The following is a 26,752-nucleotide window of genomic DNA, read 5'->3' as shown; positions in this document are numbered from 1 at the left end:
AAAAGTCAGACAAGAGAAAAGAAACGATAAGGAACAGTGATGGGCTTAATGGGCCTAAAAGTTCAGCGCTTCCCGTTAGCGCTTAAGAGAGGAGCAAACGCACAGAGTTCTGAGAGGCGTGAAGAATTTATTCCAGAGGGCTATACGCGGGCGCGTGAATTATGAGGCGGGCGCGCGTCGCCATATTTTAGCGAAAGGAAATTTTTATATTTCTTGGGCTTTTTGCTGGGCTTTTGGTGTATGATATAAAAAGGGATTTCTAATCAGATGAAAAGAAGGGCCGCCACAACAATTACACAGTACACATCAGAGAGATTGATCGCGAATTTCTGGGAAGGAATTTGGAGCTTAATCTGAAGAACAAAGACGGAGTCTGATCGATCGGACACGACGTCGACGACGGATTTGATTTCTTTATTTTTTATTTATTTAATTCTGAACATGTTTGAATTTATTATTTATTGTTTTCAGAATTTTATTATGAACTAATTTTTTAGAGTCTAGAGGTCGGATGGAACCTGGTGTAGACACTTTCATGAATTTTTGATTTTATTGAATTGAGTTTCTTCTAGATTAATTGTTTTTTCTAGAATTGATTGTCTTTTCAATTATCTGATCAATAATTGATTTGTTATATTTATTTGAAATCTGGCACTCGGGAGAGGAGATTTTGAATATGACCATTGGAAAATACACTGTTAATTATTTATATCGCTCGGGAGAGTGTATAATTTTAACAGAGCTTTTAAAGAGAACATAGTTTTGAATTGATTACTGCAAGTAGATTCTTAATAGGGATATTGGAATTGAATTATAGTTGATATATTTTATTCGGCACTTGGGAGAGGGAATAATACATGTAAGTGTTCTTGGCTATTAATTCTTTGAAATTCATGAAGATTAATTAATTAGGATTGATTGTTGTTGAAAAACCAGGTGAAATCTATACCTCTAGACCATTTTTCTCTGATTGATTTTAATCTAAAAGTTGTGTGCGTGCTATCAAAATTTTACTGATTATTTATTTTTATTGCAAAATTCTTGATTATTGATTTTCTAGATAAAGTTTAAAATATTTTAATTACAAGCACTGATTATTTTTATTTTACTCCTTGTGGGATCGATATCTGAATTATTCACTATATTAAAACTTGACACTCGTACGCTTGCGAGGAAATTTTCACAACAACTTGCCTTAGTCTTGATTTGTATACAGTGATTGCGAGTATGTATAATTATCGGGGGATGTCCATCGATGGAATCCATGGGTGAATAACCTATGATTGAGATGATGTTGATCATCAGAGGCTGAAAATGACGTAGCATCATTATTGGTGAGTGATGATGTTTTCATCATAAGCAGAGTGCTGAGGTATACTACGAAACATGAACTGTGATTTGTACTAGACTGGATGGTCTGAGTTCCCAGTGTTGCCCTTGGGAAGCTGTTTTGCTTCGGTGAGGCATGGGGAGGATAATCAGTCTATGGAATCATGTTAAGCAGTTATGTTGCAGTATGACCCTGTGTCAATTAGATTCTCTTGAAGAGAATTAGAGCTTTGTTGTGTCAGCACAGTGTTGGGATTAGTGTTTCCTAACTAGAGGTGTTGGGCATTGAGAACTTTTTGGGGACCAGTGGATGGTTAGAATTGTTTAAGTGATTCGACGAATATCGTAAGCCAGTCAGGTTATGACTTGGTCTTAGTCAGTTTTAGATTTTACTTGGGTTGATAATCTTGATCAAGCAGATTGTTGTATGCTTTGTGATCAGTAAGATCGTGATTGTGACGAAAGACGTATCAGTGCTGTGGTACGTTAGTGTCAAGCGAGGATAATTGTCATCAAGTAATGCAGTGGTTTCCAGCTAGGAGAATGCTATTGTGATTTAGCATTTATACAGTTGGAAGTTGATTCAACAAGAGTCTGAGTATGTTGGAAGTAGTTACGACCAGGCACTCAGGCAAGGGTCTTTTATATGTTCTCGAGGTTTTCGTGATTAACGATTAGTGAGTAATTATTCATGTAATCATGTTTGAGTTAAGTAAAACATGATTAAGGAAATTCCAGAAGGATTAACGGAGCCCAGAAATGGATCCAGGACACTCGAAATTGGTTTAGAGGGTCCCAAGACTCGAGTGGGATCGGAAGCAACGATCCAGGATCGGAGCGTCCGATCGACGATCGGAACGTCCGATCAAGAACGGAGCTTCCGATGACTGTCGGTGACAGGTGTGTGGTTGCATGTGGACCGAATTGACACGTGGCGAACGGAACGTCCAATCGAGGAACGGAACTTCCGATCGATGTCTATAAATATAGGGTCCGAGCTTCTCATTTCTTGCCAATTCTGAATTCCTCTCCTTCGCCCTAGTAGCTCTATTTTGGGCTTTGGGTACTCTTATTTTAGAGTTAGAGCAGGAAATATATTTTAGTATAGTCAGACAGTGTCTGACATGGTAGCGGGGCAGTGCTCGTGTAGCGGAGCAGTGCTCGAAGCTGTGGATCTGCAGCAGGGGTGTGCCCCTAGTTGCGGGATAGTCGCCATCAGTGGGCTGACGACGGACGCAGGTATAACTATGGTCTCCTTAAATTATTTAGGAGTACGCAATAGCTTAGTTAAGGCTTTTAGAGCTTATTGAATGATGCATGGATATTTGTATTGTAGAGTTGTTGATAGGCTTGGAACCTAGAGTGGGACTGCTAGGATTTGCCTGTAGTGAGGTACGTAAGTACTGACTGAGATGTCCAACATGATATATATTATATGTTGCATGAGTATGTGCTATATGTTTTACCATGTTTTACGGTTTTAGCACATGCATATGTTTTTACGGAGACTGCATCGAGTACGATGCGAGTCATGACAGTTTCCATCAGTCGAGGCGATTCTTCCTGAGGATTCGTGTCTTGGGAATATACGAGTACCACGCGGAGTCGCTCTCTTGCCCGGTACTTTGTATTCCAGGCGCCAGGAGCAAAGTGATTTAACCTTTGATTTTAAAGTCACTTATGTGTTGCATATATTATATATATCATTGCTTTCGTATTGAGCTTAGAGCTCACGTCCAGTGTTTCTGTATGTCTGAACACCCCATTCGACGGGGCAGTTGTAGGTGCAGGATTGAGCACCAGAGGCTTGGAGTAGCCAGAGACCAGTGAGGACAGCAGGATTAGCTGTAGGTCTTTACCTTTAGCTTATTTATTCGATTGGGTTGTATAATCGAATTTATTTAACCGGTTGTATTCTGCCGGTCTGTTTTTATTTAAGTCTTCCGCAACACTTTATTTAATGCATGTTTAATTATGCTTCTAAACTCTGATTAGGTAGTGGATCCGGGTTAGGTCGCTACATTTTTTGGATTTAATGTGAATAACTAAACATGTAAAATAATAGCATTTAAAAATATAAATTTGAATTTACAATTTATACATAATATATACACTATATATTAAATAAGATCATGTTAATGACATATCAAATCATCAATAAATTTCAAAAAAAATTTAGTTTTTGCATAAATTGCATTAGAATTTTCTATTATATATATATATATATAATTTATTGGGTCTGAACATACACGTATATATACAACTACTTTTTTTTGGGCCCAATGTTGGCAGCAGCCCACACTGGGCCCAAGCTGGCTTCGCCCATGTTTCAACCTAAATCTCTCCGCCAGAAATTTTCAACAACCATTAAGTGCTCCTACGCTCCCACCCTGGCCACCGACCGCCTGATTTCCTCCCCTTCAATGGCCTCCAGAACGATCGCTTCCTCTTTTGCAAATACCCCTTTCCCGCCACCCTCCCTGCCGTCCGCCGCCTGCCTCTGTTACTGGTAATTTTTAAATTTATTTTGTTTAAGTTTTGTTTTATTCAGATTATATCTTTTGTGTAAAAATTAGTTCTTACAGAAGCCAAATTTTCTGTTTTTTCCTTCTTTTTCATCCATTATGTTTATGAGGTATGTCGATAAAGACGAGTTACAGAAATTAGGTTTGAAAAAATGAAAAAATTCATTTATTTGTTGGTTTAGGTTTTCTTTTGTACAGATTGTGCATTTATTTGCTGCCAGAATTCGTTTAACTTCTGCCAAATATTTAGGTAAGGCTCAATCTATTTTTACATCTTTTTTTTTAATGAATTCATATAACTGTCGTGAAACTTGATTCGCTGAGCTGATTTTCTAGATTTGAGACACATTTTATTTATGTTTTTTATTATTCTAGTTCTTAAATGAATCGCTGGTTATGTGATTTTTACTTGAAGAGGACATTTTTTGGCTTATATTAATCTTATGTCTAGATTCATTTATGTCATCTAACATTTTTTGGCTTATATTAATCTTATGTCTAGATTCATTTATGTCATCTAAACAGTGGTGGTTCAAAATTCAAATGCATTTCTATACACGCTACCGTGCTTTGGGATAGAGAAAATATTTATGATGGTTTTCGGCAAAGTTGATGCAAATATTACTTGATTAGTTAATTTCCACCTTTCACTCATTTGAGTTCTTAACTTCATGTACTGTCCAGGTATTTTCTTCCCTTGATACTCAATGCTTATGTAAAGCTGCCTCTGCATGCTCGTTTTTCCACAAGTGTGTTGTAGACTCATTGTACTACAACATTGACTTCACCGCAGTAGCCACATAGGCCAATAATACGCTAGTTTCGATCATGATTCAGCGTGCTGGGAAAGAACTGAGGTAGGTTCCATTGGCTTAACTTCTGTTTCTCTGTTTTCAATGCCTTATTTTTCATTATAATCTTGTTGAAGCACCGGTAAACAACAATTTTTTTTTTGTTTTTGTTATTTTTCTGGTAGAATGTTGGGCAATGACCATGCAAAGCCTTGCACAACAAAGTTTTCAATAGAACAATATCCTTCATCTTCAGTTCTATTTCAAGTTTGGTTCTGTATAATGTGATGGAGCATGTCACATGCCAAAAAAATCTGAAATAACTCCACATCCTAGGCTCTGAGCCTTTAAAACTTTCAGGATTCACGATATCATATAATTATTGTTGTCCTTTCTTTTTTTCAATTGTTGTTTTTACTTAGAATATTTTGATACTTTATTCTTGATCTTGGTTGTCTTCAATAATCACTGTAGTGCAATTTATGCTAATGCACTGTACATATATTGATCATTTTAAGCATCTTAATTAGCTACCAAAGTATAATGGTTCTAGTTTTATTACACTGATGCTATCCTTATATAAAGTATGTTTAGGCGCTCCCGCTCCCTTGAATTTTGATTCAATTGTAGTTTTAATTTGTATGGTAACGGAGCCTTATTATGGTAGGCTTGATTAGCAATTTAGCATTGCTTTCTACTTGATTTCACTTTACAGCTTCAATTCATCCATTTAAAAATTTTGATTAAGTTCTTGACTTTGTATTAGTTCAGAAGTGAAGTTTAATATCTGATATATTCTTTCCATGGGTTAAGATCCATGTTGTAAGTTTTATTTCAATATATATATATTTTTCACAATTTATATGATATTAACTTGTTTCATTAATTTTTTCAGGCTCAAAGCATTAGGATTCTTGTGAAAAAATTTGGCCAACAAATGAGAGATGATGAGTAACAAACTATAGTGGGCAACATGAAAGATTTGTGGCATTATTTCAGCATATTCGGCAGGTCGTGCTTATTTTTCTTGTCTGCACCAACATGCTATTTGTCTCGATCTCCTCTGTTACCTCCACCAGCCTCTTGCAAGTTTTTTCTCGTTTGCAACATATTAATGGTTATTTGACAAATAATGTGTTTTTGGACATGATTGATTATATTTGAAAAATATTTGATTAATTAATGGTAAATTGCACTTTTATTAAATTTGGCTTATTTCATTGATTTATTTTATATTAATTGAAAAAAAAACATTTATGAAGCATTTTGACGGCAAATGTAAAATACAATTTTTTTTTCTAGAAAAAAAACAATTCGCGACGCTTTGCAAGTGTCGCGGAATGTTTACAATATCATCCGGCGAACACCTGCCCCGTCCGGTGAATACACATTTTGCGACGCCACAAACACGTCACGAAATGTCAGCACCTTTGGCGACGCGACAAGTGTGGTGTCGCGAAAGATCAACCTGACATTTGCCTACGCACATTTTGCAACGCAGCGTGGCGACGCGTTTTTGCGTCACCAAATATGCCGCGATGCTTATAGCTTACATATGGCGACGTTCTATCACGTCGCAAAAAATAAAATTTCTTGTAGTGATAATTGACATAATAAGTAGAAGTGTCAAAACGGGTCAGTGGGACGGGTCGACCCACAATCCGTCGCAACCCACCATTAGGCGAGGCGGGGCGGGCCGGACCATCTTTTAGGCGAGTTGGGAAAACATCAACCCAACCCACCTATTTTAGGTGGCGGGACGGGCAAATCCGACGGACTCACGTGTAAATTGGCAGGCTTTTGCGGGCCAACTCGCAACCCACCACAACCCACCGTTAGGCGGGGCGGGGCAGACCGGCCCATCTTTTAGGCGGGTTGGGAAATTGCCAACCAAACGCACCAATTTTGTATGGCGGGGCGGGCCAACCTGACGGACCTAGCCCATTTTGACACCTCTAATAATAAATTTGGAAGTACTCCGAAGATAACATTTACTTCCCAGTTCAAGCAAACTTGAAAAGAGGTTAATTTAAAAAAAATATTATATTTCCTAGCTACTCTAATATTTTTCATCTTGAATAATAAATGTTTTTTTTTAACTTGATCAATCAGAAGTTGACACGTATGCAATTGGACCAAAAAATACTAAAAATGCAAAGTTAGTATATCAAAACTCACATCGAAAAAGTTAATGGACCAAAACCAAAACATGGACAAATTAATGGACCAAAAAACTTATTTTTCCTACAAATTTACTCTAATTATAACTTTGGTGTTTCTAAAAGCCTACTCAAATGTGTATATGTGTGCGCACATATACACGGTTTTCCTTAATTTTTTCCATATGCAGAACAATTTGAACTTTTTTCATAGAAGTATTAATATGATATCAAAAAAATGACGATATAAAATTAAAAAATATGATATAACAACGAAAAAATTATGATGATATAACAACGAATAAATAATTCAGGTTTCTGATATCACGTACATCACATGCAATACATTATGGCATGAAACACAATATATTATGGCATGAAATTGGAGGTCAAACTTGAATATAATTCAGCATGCATGAACATTGAATTGGAAGGGAAGTTCCATCTGAATGCGTGGGCGTATAAATATAGCATGCCATGTACTCAACTTGGAGAGATTATGGGACAATTAAAATTCAACAATACAATATATTTTAAAAATTAATAAATGGTTCTTCAAAATAAATTGTGTCACTGGCCTCGAAAATAGAGCATCTTAATTAATTATTCTTACATCTTCATAAAATATAACATAATATAACATCACATATTCCAAGTTAATTTTTCAGTGTGGGACACTTATCATTTCGTTCACTTATCCATCCACTTAACAAGTCCAATCTCTTGCACAATTTTTCATTCACATAAAAGCACAAATGTTTAAAGTCCAACAATTATTATAAATTTACGACAAATAAAACTTAAAATATTAGAAAATAATTCTATGTATTACTATTATCGAACTTTTTAATTATATATTTCATTTTTAAAAAAATGTTAGTCAATGAAATATAAATGTATTGTCGCAGTAAACGATCCCAATTACATAATAGCCATTTTCTTTTTCAAAATAAGGCGGAGGTCCACCAAATGCCTAGATCGCGAATAAATGGAAATATTTTGTCGTCTGTTTCATGATCCTTTCTAAGAAAAATATTTATTATTATATTATAAAGATGGAGAGACTTAGAGTAAGAAATTTGAAGACTACCAGACTTTGTGCAAATTACTGTTTCACTTATAAATTACTTTTGAAATTAAGTGAATAACAGTACTAGATTTATATTACTATCGTTCAATATTTAATAAACAAAACTAGGAATCTTTTTGTATGCAATTAATTATTTTTATTTAAAATTTGTCGAATGTATTTAGAAATAAATGCAAAATCTAACAAAATATTCTTGCATTACATAGAGGGAAAATGATTTTTTGATGGGACAATTCTCATTTTTTAACGTGGTCCCGATCTCATCTCTTATTTTTTTAATTAACTCAATTTGGTTTTTCAATTTTAGAATGCTTTTCGAAATTAGTCATTTCGTCTAATTAGCTGTTAAAATAGACAGAACGACTTGTTTAGCCGGTGCAAGTGAACGACTGTATGAGTTTATTTTAATTTTGACTCGAGATAATTCTCAATTTAGTCGCTAATTTTAGGTCTCGTTCCTGATTTGGTCATCGTGTTTTCAGTGATAGTTCTTCGTTTTTCAATCCTTCCATCTAATTTAGTGTTAAAACAAACAGATTTTACCTGTTTAACCTGTTCAATAATTTAATTCTCACCTCTTCAACATGTCCAACCCATCTTCGATTTTTTTTTTTTGGAGAGCACACAGTATATACATATATCAAAATGAAAAATGTGATGAAGAGAAAATATAATATATAATGCAGCACACGGTACATACATATATCAAAATTGGATCACATTTTCAAATAATTGATGCAATGATTCAAGTTGGGTAGCAGGGAACACTTGTGTTTTTGTACAAGTCACTTATATAAATCTATTATTATTATTAAGGAAAACTGCAAATTTGATCATGTATGTTTGTCATTTTGCGATTTTGGTCCTCTAAATTTTTATATTTCAGTTTTAGTCCTGCATGTTTCAATTTTTTGCAATTTCGGTCCTATTTATTCGAAAATACTTACGTGACATTGTACACGTCAGCTCCACATCAGCACTGAATCGGTGCCACGTCAGCTCCACGTCGGAAAAATGACTAAAATTGTCAAAAAATAAAGATAGCAGACTAAAACTGAAATCTGAAAATATAAAAGATTGAAATCGCAAAGTGACAAACATGCAGGACCAAAAAAGCAATTTTCCCATAATAATAATATTATTATTATTATTATTATTATTATTATTATTATTATTACCTTTATAAAAACATGAATGTTTGCAATTATTATTATTATTTATTATTATTACCTTTATAAAAGCATGAATGTTTGCAATGGTGAAATATCACTAATATCCTTTTACTGTAATATGCTTGCTTTTCATTAGCAAAGAGACTTAGGGGTATAGTAGGTTTTTTAAACCTTACGACTGGATTAGATTAAATTGGCTTCTTTGTTCGTTGGTCATTGTCTTCATTAAAGCTGACGATTAATGGATTAGATTATATTAGGCTTCTTCGGTCATTGGCCATTGTCTTCATTAATTAAAATTAAAAGTAAATTAAACAAGCATGAATGTTTACCATTCAACACACTGTCAAATTACTTTGCTCATTGAGTCTCGTCATTTCACGTTCCTATTGGTTTATCCTATCTATATAAGGGCATCGATGGATGTTTTGTGCTTGCAAGGTTTGAGCGGTCATAATATTCATAATAAATCTATTAAATCTCGATTTGGCTCGGCTTACAATTGTCCCGATTGTGGATGCAATCCTCACTGTGAGATGTATTTTGAGATTCAATGTCGTGAAAGAGATTATCCTGCTATCGAACAATTCTTGCGTAGGCAATCTTTTGTGGGATGCATTAGAGTACTGTTTTCGCATACGGTTGAGTCTACAAGGTGTCCGGATTGCAAGATCATCGTTCGTGTTATGCAATTTGTATAAGCTATTGTACAAGACTCTGCTTTCTTTTCTAACAGTTTGAATAAAGTTGAAGAATCTATGTTATCCTTCACTTTAGCTGATGGGGTGTTTATTATATCGCATGTTTATTATGTCTATCTTATCTCTTCCAAAGAAATGACTAAATATGTAAATGAAATTGGTTCAATTCAAGCGAAATAATCAATGATCCAATGAATGTAAAAAAAATTATAGACCTTAGCTCGGAATAAATGAACATGAAATACAAAACTTACGAGAAACATCAAAATTTTTTCGCAGTCCTCCAAGTACCTTCACGTGCAAGAACATGAGGTCTTCTCCGGATGAATTATAAGATCATGAAAGGTCTGTCATAATATATGTAATGATATAATCTTTGATGACCAATCGTTAATGCTATTTATCAAGAACACACATATATGCGATATAGTGTATATAAGAATATTATTTTCAATATTGGCTTGAAATACATAACAAAGATGACGCTCGAACAAAAAACATAGTGTACATAGAAGTATTAAAACTACTTGCTTAAGTATATTTTACTTTAGTGATTACTGATACCCGGAGGAGGAAACCACCTCAGCTCATCGATGACCCTAATATAAAAGAAACATCTCTAATCAACCAGAATCTGTTCAGGAGTCCAGCTCGGGAACTCGGCCAAGCTCCTCTACCATTTCCAGCTTGGGTCGGGAGCTCGGGTCAGGAGCTCAGCTCGGGAGCTTGGGAGCCCGGTCAAGTTCCTCCACCATCATTACCAGCTTGGGTCGGGAATTTTGGGAGCTCAGCTCGGGAGCTCGGCCAAGTTCCTCCACCATCATTACCAGCTCGGGTCGGGAATTTTGGGAGCTCAGCTCGGCCATGGCAGGTCGGGAATTTTGGGAGCTCAGCTCAGCCCTGATGTCAGCAGGGAGTTAGCTCGGTAGATTTGTTTGGCAACCTTGGTGAGCCAGCTAGGATGTTAGGATCAATGTTTAAGACAAGATTCGGGCGAGATCTCAGCCTAGATATTCGGGATCGTGATCCCGGGATTCTCGGGTTCTGGATAAGGAAGGTAAGCGGTAAATACGGAGCTCTCTCCTATAAATACCAGGTTCACTTTCATTATTTGGATTCTAATTTTCACTCGCGTGCACACACCACTCTCTATATTTCGCTATCCTAGCATCTGACTTGAGCGTCGGAGGAGATACGCCGGAACACCTTCCGGCCCCCTTTAACACTCTTGTTCGTGGTTTCAGGTCAGCAGCAGTTCATCTTTTGTTGGAGGCGTTTCTTCTGCTCATCCAAGGAAATCACTTTATTGAGATATATCAATTGGCGTCGTCCGTGGGAAATTTAAGTAAGGTGTTGATATGGCAGGAAGAGGAAGAGGAAGAGGAAGGGGAGGAGGAAATGTGGCGGATATGACTATGGATCAGCTCAGCCAGTTCATCACTCAAACGGTGCAAGTGGCCATAGGTCAAAATCCACCACCTCCTCCCCCTCCGCCTGTAGGTCAGCCAAACCTAATGGATGCGGTGTGGGAAGAGATCAGGAGATTAGGTCGGCAGGTCTGAGGTCGTCCTGGGCCTATGCAGAGGGAAAGCCCTTTTGCTCGGGCTATTCTGGATGAAGAACTCCCTGCGAATTTCAAGCAGCCCACATTAGGGGAGTATGATGGGACCTCAGATCCAGAGAAACATTTGGGAAGGTTTGAAAATGCAGCCCTGTTGCATAGATATTCGGATGCAATTAAATGCCGGGTCTTTCTCACTACCCTGGTGAGGTCAGCTCAGCAATGGTTCAACCTCTTACAGCCCGGTAGCATCCAAAATTTCAATGACTTCAGCTCAGCCTTTTTACACCAATATGCAAGTTGCAAAAAATATTTGAAGACTTCCCTCGGTTTGTTTAATCTGAAGCAATCTGAAGTGGAACCATTGAGGGAGTACGTTCAGCGCTTTAATACATTAGCTCTGGAAGTACCTGCTGCCACTGCTGATACCTTGGTAAACTCTTTCACTCAAGGGTTGAGGGGAGGAGAGTTTTTCAAATCCTTGGTCAAGAAGTCTCCTTTGACTTACGATGAGATCCTTAGTCGAGCTGAGAAGTATGTGAATTTGGAGGATGCGCAGAGGCAAATGAGGTAGGAAGGAACAGCTGGGAGTAAGACAAGTGCCAAGTTAGGAGCAATGGCAGAAGGGAAAACAAAAGTAGGAAGGAAGAGGGTTGCAGAAGAGATAAGTAGGGGTAAGGGGCCTTATCCTTATGTACCTCTTTCAGTAAGCTTGGAAAAAGCGATGCAGGTATGTGAGGAAAGACAGGTGCTTGCAAGACCCCGAAACGCTGAAAGAGGCCCACGGTTACCTCCATCTAATAAATTTTGCAATTTTCATCAAGAATATGGACATTTCACTAATGACTGCCAGAGGTTAGGGGAGGAGGTGCAAAGAATTATTTCTGAGGATGCTCGAATCAGGGCTGAACTGACTCAAAGAGCAAATCCTCCTCGTCAGGGTAGAGCTCCTCAGTGGAGGAATCAGGAAAATGAAATGGGAAACCAACCTGATCCTCAAAGAAGAGCTCCGCGAAATGGTCAGGAAGATAGAGTTGAGCAAATTTCAAATCACCCTCACATGGGCATGATTAATATGATTTCAGGAGGCACTACAGATGGAGACTCAGGAAGGGCTCGCAAAGCTCATGGGCGCAGGTTGGAAAATTTCGAGGTAAATACTCAGCTCAGCTGTCCTGCTGATCCAAACATCAGTTTTGGAATGGAAGATTTAAAGGATGTGGTGATACCTCATAATGATCCCTTATTGGTCACTTTGACCATAACCAATTATGATGTGGCTCGCATCTTTGTGGATACTGGAAGCTCGGTGAACATTATCTTCAAAGAAACCCTTGACCAAATGAAATTGGAAGGATTTGATTTGGACCCAATTACCACGGAGTTGTATGGGTTTACGGGTCATGCTTTGCAACCATTGGGACAGATAGTGCTCCCATTATCTCCAGGAAATGGAGAGCAGAGAGTAACCAAAATGGCTTGCTTCACGGTGGTGGATGCACCCTTCTCTTTCAATGGAATATTGGGGCGCCTTGCCCTGAGTGATTTCCGAGCCGTGGAATCCACCTATCATTAGAAGTTAAAGTTCCCAAGTGGAAGAGAAGTGGGAGTTGTTTGGGGTGATCAGAAGGCAGCTCGGTTGTGTTATGTGAATGAGGTCAAGTTTGATGCAAAGAAGAAGAGGAGGAGGTAGGAATGGTTTCAGTAGGTCGGACATCGAGGGTGTTCGGTCAGAAGTTTCTTCTGATGTCTGAAGAAGGTCATGAGAAGGTGGAATTAAGCCCGGGAGCTCAGATTGTTAAATTAGCTGCTGATCTCGTCCCATCAGTGAAGCAAAGATTGGTTGACTGCTTGAAGAAGAACAAGGATGTTTTTGCTTGGTCTGTGTCAGAAATCACAGGGTTTAGTGCGGAAATTATGGTTCATCTGAAAGAGTGGGTGCCCGGTTAGCCAACTTGTGGCTAAGGGCTTTTATGACTCTATGTAAAACAATCTTTTGTTTAATATAATTTACACTTTTATAATGGCATTGACTTTATCTTTCTTCATATTGTTATATTATGATGTACTATTGTTGTTTTGATAAAGACCTTGAATATACTATAGTGTATGTAAGATGTGGTAGCACATGGGGATGACTATCATGAAACACATCTTATAGTCACTGTATATTCTAAACTGTTCCTAGTCAATTGAGCCGTCCGCAAATAAGGATAAGGATCGCTCGAGATTGAGACTAGCATTTGCGATGCCGAGTACCATGTTTCATTGGTATGGAACATAGAGATGTTCAAAGCATGCAAATGGATATTCATATGATGAATGATCGAACTACCCTATTCGGAATTTTCAAGTGGTTATCACTTATCGAGTGGATAAAGTCCGTGGTTTTGGTTGTACACCAAATGTCCTTATTACTTGAAACATCATTGAGACTCTATATGCTAGTACTGTACTTTGACTCGTTTACCGACTCTATTAGGGTCATCAGGTGTCGGGATTGGGTACAGTTATGACACATATAGAAGTCGATGCTTTGTTGTCAAGGATTCACCACATACTTGCGAGTGTGGATATCCTATGCGATCTGAGGAGATATTAGTGTGACGAATATCTGGCCAGAGTACATGATGTGTTTTTGGTTAATGGGTTTTCCTAGTAACACATGCGATGTCACTAATAGATCTTCAAGATGTTAAGCATAGTTATCGAATCTCGAACGACTCTCGATGCACCAATGGTTGTTGATTCGATCGGGATATTTGGATAAAGGGACCGTACTGTACGCTAACCAAAATCTACTGGTTCTTGCAGTCACTATCAGTAATACCTAGGGAATCATGGGGCGATGTTGCTAGGCGCTCTTACCATGATTCGATGGGTAAGTCGGAAATTATTGTTCCGAGTCACAAGGAGTTGTGAGCCCACGGCTAGCTGTATTCCTGAACCATTGAGGGTTACACAAGTAATGGATTACTAAAACTCCGTAGAGATAGTTAAATTTAAAGAGTTAAATTTAATGAAAGAGAAGTTGGACTTCTTAACTAAAGGGAGTGGGATTTCCTAAAATGACATAGGGATGGACATTTTTGGAAATCACTGAATTCGGATTCAGAAAAATTATCTTGACTCTAAAAGATGCAGAAATGGTTTCTGTGCACATTGGTGAAATCAGTTTATCAATCGGAGTCACGATAAATTTTATATTAATTTCTATAACAACAGGCTTGGCTTGTTGGGCTTAAGTTATGGATTGTGGGCTTTAAGGAGTTAGAGTCCTGATACAATTATAACTAGAAATTATCTATAAATAAAGGTGTTGGGTTCAAAAATTAGACACATTGTATATTGCAATTTTCGAAAATACACTCTAGATTTTTCAAGGGGATTTTTGAAATCCTCTATCCCTTTTTAGAGAAAATTCGACTTGTGATTTTTGTGAAAAATTACAAATCGAATTAACAGATCATATCTGTTTATTCTCTACGTAAAACTTCTGATTGATTTCTAGTGCAGTCAATCAGAGGGTTTCTGTTTTTCTTTCGTGGACCTAATTCCGGAGATAGATCGTGACTGTCATCGGTTCCCGGGATTTACAAGAAGAGCAGATTAAATTCTGTTGGAGTCCACGATCAAGCCTTTGCTTGACGAGGTAAAATTTTAACTGTGTTTTATTTTTACTTGAACAAATTTAATCGTAAAAGTTTTGATACCCATATATGGAATCGTTCCATATAATAAAATAAAATTTTAAACTTCCGCTGCACCGGGTATCAATTCTTAATTTATCTGAACACGTTTTCCAACAGTGGTATCAGAGACAGGTTGCTCAGATCAAACGATTAAATTAATCGATTGTACAAAATTTTTAAGCCTCGGTTTTTGAAACAAAACGAAAATTTAAAATTGAATTTTAATGGGCAAATCGGGCAGTGAACGTCGCTGCCCAGGGCAGCGAACTTCGCTGCCCAGCCCGGGCCCCTTTTTGGGGCGCGGGCTGCCCGGGATTGTCCCGGGCAGCCCGGAAAAATTATTTTTAATTAAAATTTTAATTTTTTGAAATTCTAGTTTTTGATCCGATCGAAAATTGTTTTTGATTGGTTCACGAGGCATCGGATCGAATTGTTCGAGTCCGAAAATTTTAAAATTGATTTTTGGATAAATTTGAATTTTTGGAAAATTTATAAATTTTATCCGTTAAATTAAATTTTATAAAATTAATTATTTTGGTACAATTGATGATAAGATATGATCTTATGGATGGATAAGATAAAATATGATTTTATCTTTTAAATTATGATGCCTTTGCATGTTTATCCAATTATTTAATTATTGAATTAATTAATGGATAAAGGATGATCGATTGCCATGACCAATATTTTAGGTGTATGTTAGGTGATTTACATTTGTCTTATTGTTGTTGGTGTTTATTAATGGGCTTGGTTTATAGCCCAATATGATTGTCATATGTAATAAAAATGGGCCTGGTTTATAGCCCGTTCCCACCCCTAAAAATGTATCCCATATTTGTCATCGAAATTTATTGTAAATTTATTAGACTTAGTGGGAGACAAAGATTTGAAGAAATGGTGGGCCCAGCAGACAATGAAGACCGAAAAAATGTAAATTGGAAGCTCAATGTAATAGGATTGCATTGCATACTTGCATATCACCTAGGATTGGACTTAGACTCGTGATTGGCAACCACGGGTCGATTAGTTAATGGGATCGATCATCCTTAAATAATATATGATATTATTGATGTATGCATGTTTAGACTAAATTGTATGAATCCCGCAAGCATACATAAATTGCATGATGAGACAAATTTTCAAAATTAAAAATCCCTCATTTTAAATATGATTTAAAATTGATATCAAGATTAATAAAAAGGGAATTTAAATATTGTTTAAATATTCCTACCTTCCATCAACGATCAATGTATGAGATGCTACCCGCGGATACGGTCCGGCTCATATTATTGGGGGGGCCCGTTCATCGAAAAGTTGTACATTGGATCGACACATGTTGTAAGTTGGGTGGAACTCCCATGGGATTGGCTCATATTATTGGGGATCCACATGGCGACCGTCCATGACAACTTAATATTGATGGGTTATCTTGACATGTCACAATAAACGACGTCATATTATTGGACCCTTATTGGACATGAGGTAAAAACATGGGGGTTACTTTGGAAGTAATTGGGCTCTACCTTTTGAAAATTATGGTTGACTGATATTATTCGGGATCATGATTTGTCAATTGGACTCCATGTTCTCACTAAGGAAAACAGTTTTCCATTTTCACTAGAGGGTAGTGAAATCGTTAAAATAGTGGGAGTGTAGTTCATAAAATTAAAATTCGCCATATTTTATGTCTTAGTAAATTAATTAAACAATCATTGATTATTGTCTGTTTCCTTTTCAGTATACTATTACAATGACTTCTCGTAATCCACTGTTTTCAATTCTCGAACAAAACAAATTGACTGGCGCAAACTATACGAAATGGTTCCGTAAGTTGAAAATTATTCTTACTTCGGAAAAAGCTTTCTACGTGTTAGAGAAGCCGCCTCCGAAGGAAGCCCTGGCTAATACAAGTACGGAAGAGTTGGCCAAACTTGATTTATGGTGGGACCATGATATCAAGGCCAAATGCTACATGCAGGCTTCGATGTCTGATGAGCTTCAAAGGAGATTCGAGGATACCGTGAATGCTGCTGACATTCACAAGAACCTCAAGGAACTCTTTGGAGCTCAGTCAAGATCAGAGAGGTATGCCACCGTCAGAGAGCTCATGACGAGCCGCATGCGAGATGGGACTTCGGTCCGTGAGCATGGGGTGCGCATGATTGGGCTCATTGAAAAGTTGGTAACACTCGACTTGACTTTGGAGCATGAACTTAGCGCGGACTTGTTGTTTCTATCACTTCCTTCATCGTTTGACGGTTTTGTGATGAATTTCAATATGAACAAAATAGAGGCCACCCTTGAAGAGATGGTCAATATGCTTGTCACATATGAAGCCACACTAAAGAAGGATAAACCGGTATTCTTGGTTGGCTCTTCTTCTAACTCTAAGAAAGGACCAAGTGGAAAGGGTAAGAAATGTTCTGCCCCGCCCAAGAAGATTGTACCAAATAAGAAGGGAAAGGCCAAGGTTTCAAATGGGATAAAAGATGAAAACGTTTGCCATTACTGCAAGAAACCCGGTCATTGGAAACGTAACTGCAAGGAATACCTGGAACAATTGCAAACTGCAAAGGGTATGTTTTACATTGAAATAAATGTTTTGCTTAATACTTCTTCTTGGGTATTGGATACCGGATGTAGATCTCACATTTTCAATGATTTGCAGGTGATGACAAGAAGTCGTAAGCTAAGGATGGGTGAGACCCAGCTAAGGCTCGGGAATGGTTCTAGAGTCGAAGCCAAAGCCATATGAGACATTTATTTAGTTTTGCAGAACAATTTTAAGTTATTTTTTAGAGATGTTTTATATGTTCCGGATTTGGTCAAAAATATTATATCTATTTCTATGCTTGATAGAGATGATTTTTCTTGCAATTTTGTGAATGTGATTTGCAATATTTACAAGAATGAATGTTTGATTGGAAATGGACAACTTGAAAACGATCTATATAGCTTAAAATTAAAAGACGTTCCAATTAATTATGTTGATAAACCGGTAACAACAATTAAAAGGAAGGACGATAGTCAAAATCCGGCAAACCTTTGGCATGCTAGGCTAGGTCATATTTCCTCAAGGAGGATGAACAAGCTAGTGGGAGAGGGCATGTTTGATATGTCTGATATTAACTCTCTACCTACTTGTGAGTCCTGCCTAAAGGGAAAAATGACTAAATCTCCTTTCAAAGGAAAACCTGAGCGTAGTCAAAATCTGTTGGATTTGATCCATACAGATGTTTGCGGTCCATTTAGGATTGGTACTAAATGTGGCAACACCTACTTCATTACCTTTACTGATGATCATTCTAGGTATGGGTATTTATATTTAATGAAATATAAGTCTGAAGCATTTGAAAAGTTCAAATAATTCAAGGCTGAAGTAGAAAACAAACTAGGTAAAAGTATTAAGGCACTTCGATCGGATCGAGGTGGAGAATACTTAAGTACCGAGTTTTTGGACTATCTAAAAGAGAATGAGATTCTCTCTCAGTGGACTCCTCCTATGACACCTCAGCTTAATGGTGTTTCGGAGCGTCGCAATCGAACTTTGTTGGACATGGTTCGATCCATGATGAGCTTCACTGAGCTCCCACCTTCGTTTTGGGGCTACGCGCTTGAAACGGCGGTATTGTTGTTAAACAATGTCCACACTAAAGCAGTAGATAAAACACCATACGAGTTATGGAATGGCAAAACTCCTAAGTATTCGTACTTGAGGATTTGGGGATGTCCTGCTTACGTGAAGAAGACAGTGGGAGATAAGTTGGATAGTCGATCCATCTTATGTTATTTTGTAGGGTATCCGAAGAATTCAATCGGATATTATTTCTATCATCCTGCTGAAACAAAAGTGTTTGTTTCAAGGAATGCCACCTTCTTGGAGAAGGAGTTCTTATTGGATAAGAAAGGCAAGATGATGGAACTCAAAGAAATTCGAGAAGAACCCGAGTTACAAAATAGCGATCCTACACCTCAAGAATCATCACAAGACACGCCTATTACTAGGAGATCCGAGAGGACTTCTAGGCCTCCTATTAGATATGGTCTTTTTCTTGAAGGGGATCAAAGTGAACCCGACATTGGATGTGATCCAAGAAACTTCAAGGAAGCAATTTCTGATGCGGATTCGAATGGCTTGAAGCTATGCAATCGGAAATAGACTCGATGCATTCTAACCAAGTTTGGTCTTTAGTAGATCCTTCCGATGGAATTGTTCCAATTGGATGCAAATGGATCTACAAGAAAAAGCTTGGGCCTGATGGAAAGGTATTGACCTACAAGGCACGATTGGTGGCAAAAGGTTATACTCAAAGACAAGGAGTTGACTATGATGAAACCTTTTCACCAGTCGCAATGTTCAAGTCCATAAGAATCCTTATTGCCATAGCAGCATGGTATGACTATGAGATATGACAAATGGATGTAAAGACTGCATTTCTTAATGGAAACATTAAGGAAGAGATCTATATGATGCAGCCTGAGGGATACACATCCATGGAAAGCGAGCATAAGGTATGCAAGCTTCAGAGATCAATCTATGGTCTCAAACAAGCATCAAGAAGTTGGAACCAGAAATTTGATGAAACGATAAAGAATTTTGGTTTTATCAAGAACCCGGAGGAACCATGCGTGTACAAAAAAGTAGTTAAGAATGCGGTAACATTCTTAGTACTTTATGTTGATGACATCCTACTCATGGGGAATGATGTAGGGATGTTGCAGTCAACAAAGATATGGTTATCAGGTAGATTCTCGATGAAGGATTTAGGTGAGGCATCCTATATTCTAGGAATTCAGATCTATAGAGATAGATCTAAAAGAATGATAGGACTCACTCAATCAACCTACATCGACACCATATTGAAAAGGTTTTCTATGGATGAGTCCAAGAGAGGACATCTACCTATGTGTCATGGAGTTTCTCTATCCAAGTCTATGTGTCCCAAGACTGACGAAGAGATAGAGAAGATGACACACGTGCCATATGCGTCAGCCATAGGTAGTATCATGTATGGGATGATATTTACCATACCGGATGTGGCCTATGCTCTGAGCGTCACGAGCAGATACCAAGCCAATCCCGGTCAAATGCATTGGAAAGCCGTGAAGGATATTCTTAAGTACTTGCGAAGGACTAAGAATTTATTCATGGTTTATGGAGGGAGAGAATTGAAGTTGGAAGGCTATACCGACTCTAGCTTCCAATGTGACGTGGATGACTCAAAATCAACCTCTGGATTTATATTCGTGCTCAATGGCGGTGCTGTCTCTTGGAAGAGTTCCAAGCAGGACACCACAGCGGATTCCACCACTGAGGCAGAATACATTGCAGCATCAGCTGCTGCTAAAGAGGCGGTTTGGATAAGGAAATTCATCCAAGAGTTGGGTGTAATTTCTGAAGCTGTTGGTCCAGTCCCGGTGTACTGTGACAACACGGGTGCCGTTGCTCAGGCAAAGGAACCAAGGTCTCATCAGAAGTCCAAACACGTACTCAGGAAATACCACATCATCCGGGAGATCGTGGAAAGAGGAGACATCAGTGTTGAGAGAGTGACCTCTACAGACAATATCGCTGATCCGCTTACTAAGCCCTTGCCAGGACCATTGTTTGACAAACATCGCGAAGCAATGGGATTACGTAGTATGACTAGTTGACTTTAGGGCAAGTGGGAGATTGAAAGAGTGGGTGCCCGGTTAGCCAACTTGTGGCTAAGGGCTTTTATGACTCTATGTAAAACAATATTTTGTTTAATATAATTTACACTTTTATAATGGCATTGACTTTATGTTTCTTCATATTGTTATATTATGATGTACTATTGTTTTTTTGATAAAGACCTTGAATATACTATAGCGTATGTAAGATGTGGTAGCACATGGGGATGGCTATCATGAAACACATCTTATAGTCACTGTATATTCTAAATTGTTCCTAGTCAATTGAGCCGTCCGCAAATAAGGATAAGGATCGCTCGAGATTGAGACTAGCATTTGCGATGTCGAGTACCATGTTTCATTGGTATGGAACATAGAGATGTTCAAAGCATGCAAATGGATATTCATATGATGAATGATCGAACTACCCTATTCGGACTTTCCAAGTGGTTATCACTTATCGAGTGGATAAAGTCCGCGGTTTTGGTTGTACACCATTAGTCCTTATTACTTGAAACACCATTGAGACTCTATATGCTAGTACTGTACTTTGACTCGTTTACCGACTCTATTGGGGTCATCAGGTGTCGGGATTGGGTACAGTTACGACACATATAGGAGTCGATGCTTTGTTGTCAAGGATTCACCACATACTTGCGATTGTGGATATCCTATGCGATCTGAGGAGATATTAGTGTGACGAATCTCTGGCCAGAGTACATGATGTGTTTTTGGTTAATGGGTTTTCCTAGTAACACATGCGATGTCACTAATAGATCTTCAAGATGTTAAGCATAGTTATCGAATCTCGAACGACTCTCGATGCACCAATGGTTGTTGATTCGATCGGGATATTTGAATAAAGGGACCGTACTGTATGCTAACCAAAATCTACTGGTTCTTGCAGTCACTATCAGTAATACCTAGGGAATCATGGGGCGATGTTGCTAGGCGCTTTTACCATGATTCGATGGGTAAGTCGGAAATTGTTGTTCCGAGTCACAAGGAGTTGTGAGCCCACGGCTAGCTGTATTCCTAAACTATTGAGGGTTACACAAGTAATGGATTACTAAAACCCCGTAGAGATAGTTAAATTTAATGAAAGAGAAGTTGGACTTCTTAACTAAAGGGAGTGAGATTTCCTAAAATGACATAGGGATGAGCATTTTTGGAAATCACTGAATTAGAATTCAGAAAAATTATCTTGACTCTAAAAGATGCAGAAATTGTTTCTGTGCACATTGGTGAAATCAGTTTATCAATCGGAGTCACGATGAATTTTATATTAATTTCTATAACAACAGGCTTGGCTTGTTGGGATTAAGTTATGGATTGTGGGCTTTAAGGAGTTAGAGTCCTGATACAATTATAACTAGAAATTATCTATAAATAAAGGTGTTGGGTTCGAAAATTAGACACATTGTATATTGCAATTTTCAAAAATACACTCTAGAATTTTCAAGGGGATTTTCGAAATCCTCTATCCCTTTTTAGAGAAAATTCGACTTGTGATTTTTGTGAAAAATTACAAATCGAATTAACAGATCATATCTGTTTATTCTCTACGTAAAACTTCTGATTGATTTCTAGTGCAGTCAATCAGAGGGTTTTTGTTTTTCGTTCGTGGATCTAATTTCGGAGATAGATCGTGACTGTCATCGGTTCCCGGGATTTACAAGAAGAGCAGATTAAATTCTGTTGGAGTCCACGATCAAGCCTTTGCTTGACGAGGTAAAAATTTAACTGTGTTTTATTTTTACTTGAACAAATTTAATCGTAAAAGTTTTGATACCCATATATGGAATCGTTCCATATAATAAAATAAAATTTTAAACTTCCGCTGCACCGGGTATCAATTTTTAATTGATCTGAACACGTTTTCCAACATCATCGACTCAACACTCTTGCGGGAGTGAGACCGATAAAATAGAAGAAGAGACACTTTGGACCGGAAAAAGATAAAGTTATTAAGAAAGAGGTGGATGAGCTCCTTAGGGCAGGTCACATTAGGGAAGTGCAGTTCCCTACCTGGTTGTCAAATGTGGTCCTTGTCCCTAAGAGTTCAGGCAAGTGGAGGATGTGTGTTGATTTTCGAGACTTAAATAAGGCATGTCCAAAAGATTGTTATCCACTGCCTCGAATAGATCAATTGGTTGATTTTACGGCAGGTCATCAGTACTTATGCTTTATGGATGCGTATCAGGGGTATCACAAAATTTCTTTGGCGGAGGAAGATCAGGACAAAGTAAGTTTCACTACCTCTCATGAAACTTTTTGTTACAGAGTGATGCCTTTTGGTTTGAAGAATGCAGGGGCCACTTATCAGAGGTTAATGGACAGAGTGTTCGCCTCCCAAATTGGCAGAAATGTGGAAGTCTATGTGGATGATATCCTGGTGAAATCTCAGGATGATGTGAGATTGCTGGCCGATCTGGAGGAGACTTTCTCGACTTTGAGGGCGTATCGGGTAAAACTCAATCCGAAGAAATGCGTATTTGGAGTTAGGGGAGGTAAATTTCTGGGGTACATGGTTACTGAGAGGGTCATAGAGGCCAATCCTGAGAAGGTGCAGGCTATCCGATCCATGTCTGCTCATCGTAATTTGCAAGAAGTTCAGAGGTTGGCAGGAAGGATAGCAGCCTTGTCTCGATTTATATCAAGATCAGCCCATAGAAGTTTATCTTTCTTCAAAGTGCTTCGTAAAGCTAAGAAATTTGAATGGGATGATGAATGCGGGAAGGCATTTGATGACTTAAAAGGCTATTTAGCTGAACGCCCTGTGTTGGCTAAGGCAATTTCTGGTGAACCATTGTACATCTATTTATCAGCTTTGGAAGGGTCGGTCAGCTCAGTACTTATTAGGCAGGAGGGAGCAGCTCAACACCCTATCTATTTCTTCTCACATGCCCTTAAGGGTGCAGAACTCTGGTATTCGGAGGTGTAAAAGCTAGCGTTGGCCTTGGTTATGACAGCAAGGAAGCTCAGACCTTACTTTCTATCACATCCTATTGTGGTGCTGACCAACAGCCCCATTGGGAGGATATTAACTCGAGTTGATATTTCGGGAAGATTGGTGAAATGGACTACGAAGCTCAGTGAGTATGACATCTAGTATGAACCAAGGTCAGCTATTAACGCTCAGGCGTTAGCTGATTTCCTGGCCAAAACGATACATAGGGAAGTAGAGGATTTTTGGAAAATATACGTTGATGGTTCTTCTAATAGGGAAGGATGTGGAGTGGGGGTGCCCTTGATCTCCCCTCGTGGAGATGAGATCAGATTGGCAGTTAGGTTGGATTTTCAAGCTTCTAATAATGAGGCAGAGTATGAGGCTGTGTTAATCGGTCTTCGAGCAGCAAAGCAAGCCGCGGCAGCTTGGGTGCACCTCTACTCTGATTCGCAGTTAGTAGCTCAGTAGATGAATGAAACATATGAGGTCAAAAATGAAAAGTTGAAGGAATACATGAGGGCAATAGAGGAAGCTCGGGGTCTCTTCGATGAAGCAATGTTTGAACAAGTTCCGAGGGAAAGCAATGAAAAAGCAGATTCTCTTGACAAGATGACTAGTTCACTTCATAACTGGAAAAACATGGAGGTAGTTGTGCAAGTGGAATTAACACCCTCTACTGAGCTCGTACCATTAGCTCAGGAGGAGAGTGATTGGAGAAAAGAGCTCTTGGAATACATGGAGAAGGATGAGTTACCAAAGGATCCAAAGAAGGCATATCGGTTGAAGTAGAGGAGTCTCCGCTTTGTGATGGTGGATGAAGTTCTTTATAAGAGGTCATTTTCTGGACCTCTTCTCAAGTGTTTAGGCCCTAAGGAAGCTCATTATGTCTTGAAGGAGATACACGAGGGGTGTTGTGGCAATCACTTGGGGTCTTATTCTCTAGCCCATAAGGTTCTCTTAGCGGGATATTTTTGGCCTACTATTTTGAAAGGTGTCATAGATTTGGTGACTTTTTGTGACAGTTGTCAGCGACATAGCAGACTTCAGCATCAGCCAGCAGCGTTAATGAAAGGAATCGTGGCAGCGTGTCCTTTTGATCACTAGGGAATGGATATTATGGGTCTCTTCCCTTCGGCCCCAGCCCATAAGAAATTCTTGTTGGTCGCTATTGATTACTTTTCTAAGTGGGTGGAGGCGGAGGCCATGGCTCGAATTACTGAAGGGGGAGTGCTGAAATTTATATGGAAGAATATAGTATGCATATTTGGGGTACCTAGGAAGCTCATTTGGAAGACAATTTCAAGGAGCTCGGGTGCAAGAATGGTGTAAAGAGATGAAGATCCAACAACACTTCACCTCTGTCCATTATCCCCAAAGCAATGGTCAGGTGGAAGTGACTAACCGATCCTTAGTACAAAGTTTGAAGACACGCTTGGGAAGGGCTCAAGGAAATTGGGTGGAAGAGCTCCCTAGCGTGTTATGGTCATATCGTACTACGCCAAAAATTGGGACCGAAGAGACTCCATTTAGTCTGGTTTATGGAAATGAGGCGGTCTTGCCAGCAGAAATTGGAGAAGAGCCGGCTCGGATCATTTTCTACGATGAGAAGAATGGAGAAAAGAGAATGGAAGACTTAGACTTCCTGGATGAAAAGAGAGAAGCTTTTGCCATCAGAATGGAGGCGTACAAGAACATGATAGCTCGGTCCTATAATCGTCGGGTGCGCAGAAAGGGCTTCTTGGTAGGAGATTTGGTGCTGAGAAAAGTTCAGGAGGTGGCTGTCAGGAAGCTCGACCCTAAATGGGAAGGACCATATAAGATGGTGATGAGGCTCAGTTCGGATGCTTACTACTTGAAGGATTCAAATGGGAAGATGCTGAAGAGACCTTGGAGCGCTTACAATTTACGCAAATATTACTCTTAAATGTTGCAAGTTCAATTTTTCTTTAAGTTGTAATCCATGCAAGATACCTTCTATGTTTATCTATAAGCAGTTATTTTTTCAGAAATATTGATGTCTTCAGCTCATCACCTTAGTCACGCCTCTTAGGCCCCTGACTTTGGTTCAGCTCATGTCTTCAGCTCATCACCTTAGTCACGCCTCTTAGGCCCCTGACTTTGGTTCAGCTCATCACCTTAGTCACGCCTCTTAGGCCCCTGACTTTGGTTCAGCTCATCACCTTAATCATGCCTCTTAGGCCCCTGACTTTGGTTCAGCTCATCACCTTAGTCACGCCTCTTAGGCCCCTGACTTTGGTTCAGCTCATCACCTTAGTCACGCCTCTTAGGCCCCTGACTTTGGTTCAGCTCATCACCTTAGTCACGCCTCTTAGGCCCCTGACTTTGGTTAAGCTCATCACCTTAGTCACGCCTCTTAGGCCCCTGACTTTGGTTCAGCTCATCACCTTAGTCACATTTCAACTTGAGCACATTTAGTACTTGGAGCAGGGGAAGATCAAGTCGGGAGTCTATTCAAGCTCTCGGGTAACCTCATCTAGGTTAGGTCGGGAGACTATTCAAGCTCTCGGGTAACATCATCCAGATCAGGTCGGTAGTCTATTCAAGCTCTCGGGTAACATCATCCAGGTCAGGTCGGGAGCTTATTCAAGCTCTCGGGTAACATCGTCTAGGTCAGGTCGGGAGCCAATTCAGGCAATCTGGGAACATAAGTCAGGTTAGGTCAGAATCCCGACTCCGGCAGCTCAGCTCGGCTACAGAAGCTCAGATCGGTTCTGGCAGCTCGGCTCGACTCCGGCAGCTCAGATTATCTCAACGCCTTCGGGTGTTAATTTATTTTTAAGTATGTATCTTGCTCCCCGTAGGAAGCTCAGCTCAGCTCAACGCCTTCGGGTGTTAATTTGTTTTAGAGTATGAATCTTGCTTTCTTCAGGGAGATCAGCTCAACTCAACGCCTTCGGGTGTTAATTTATTTTTAAGTATGTATCTTGCTCCCTGCAGGGAGATCAGCTCACCTTCGGGTGTTAATATTATTTTGTTTTTATTATGCTCCCCTTGAGGAGCTCAGTTCAGCTCACCTTCGGGTGTTAGTATTATTTTCAATATTTATTTTGCCTCCCTTCCGGGAGCTCAGCTCAGCACACCTTTGGGTATTGGTTCATTTTTAAGT

General features: G+C 38.9%; 2 protein-coding genes and 1 long non-coding RNA gene across 5 annotated transcripts; all 3 read left to right on the top strand.

Annotated features, from left to right (window-relative positions):
* The first annotated feature begins 3,647 nt into the window (after positions 1-3,647).
* Positions 3,648-5,835, top strand: LOC140883654 (uncharacterized). Of its 3 annotated transcripts, XR_012150439.1 has the most exons (4): positions 3,648-3,838; positions 4,037-4,104; positions 4,539-4,711; positions 5,541-5,835. It is a non-coding gene; the product is annotated as an uncharacterized lncRNA (long non-coding RNA). The 3 variants fall into 3 exon arrangements; XR_012150438.1 differs by having other exon boundaries at positions 4,037-4,711; XR_012150437.1 differs by having other exon boundaries at positions 3,648-4,104.
* A 6,109-nt stretch (positions 5,836-11,944) lies between these two features.
* On the top strand, positions 11,945-12,904 carry LOC140878444 (uncharacterized). The gene has a single exon (XM_073282047.1). It carries the CDS (start codon positions 11,945-11,947, stop codon positions 12,902-12,904), a length of 960 nt encoding a protein of 319 aa, XP_073138148.1.
* An 11,528-nt stretch (positions 12,905-24,432) lies between these two features.
* LOC140878443 (uncharacterized) lies at positions 24,433-25,549 on the top strand. The gene is made up of 3 exons (XM_073282045.1): positions 24,433-24,630; positions 24,730-24,894; positions 25,013-25,549. Exons 1-3 carry the CDS (start codon positions 24,433-24,435, stop codon positions 25,547-25,549), a joined length of 900 nt encoding a protein of 299 aa, XP_073138146.1.
* Positions 25,550-26,752: the final 1,203 nt, after the last annotated feature.

This window comes from Henckelia pumila, chromosome 2, assembly GCF_033568475.1.
Source record: "Henckelia pumila isolate YLH828 chromosome 2, ASM3356847v2, whole genome shotgun sequence".
Taxonomy (NCBI): domain Eukaryota; kingdom Viridiplantae; phylum Streptophyta; class Magnoliopsida; order Lamiales; family Gesneriaceae; genus Henckelia; species Henckelia pumila.
Note: the sequence above shows the minus strand (reverse complement) of the source record. Positions and strands in the feature narration are given on the sequence as shown.

Excerpts from the sequence above, each read along its gene's own strand:
- LOC140878444 (XM_073282047.1), top strand. The coding sequence starts at position 11,945 with ATGGCAGAAGGGAAAACAAAAGTAGGAAGGAAGAGGGTTGCAGAAGAG.
- LOC140878443 (XM_073282045.1), top strand. The coding sequence starts at position 24,433 with ATGGTGGATGAAGTTCTTTATAAGAGGTCATTTTCTGGACCTCTTCTC. Across the intron at positions 24,631-24,729 it reads TGAAAGGTGTCATAGATTTG|GGAATGGATATTATGGGTCT; the intron begins GTGACTTTTTGT and ends TTTGATCACTAG. Across the intron at positions 24,895-25,012 it reads ATATAGTATGCATATTTGGG|GTGGAAGTGACTAACCGATC; the intron begins GTACCTAGGAAG and ends AGCAATGGTCAG.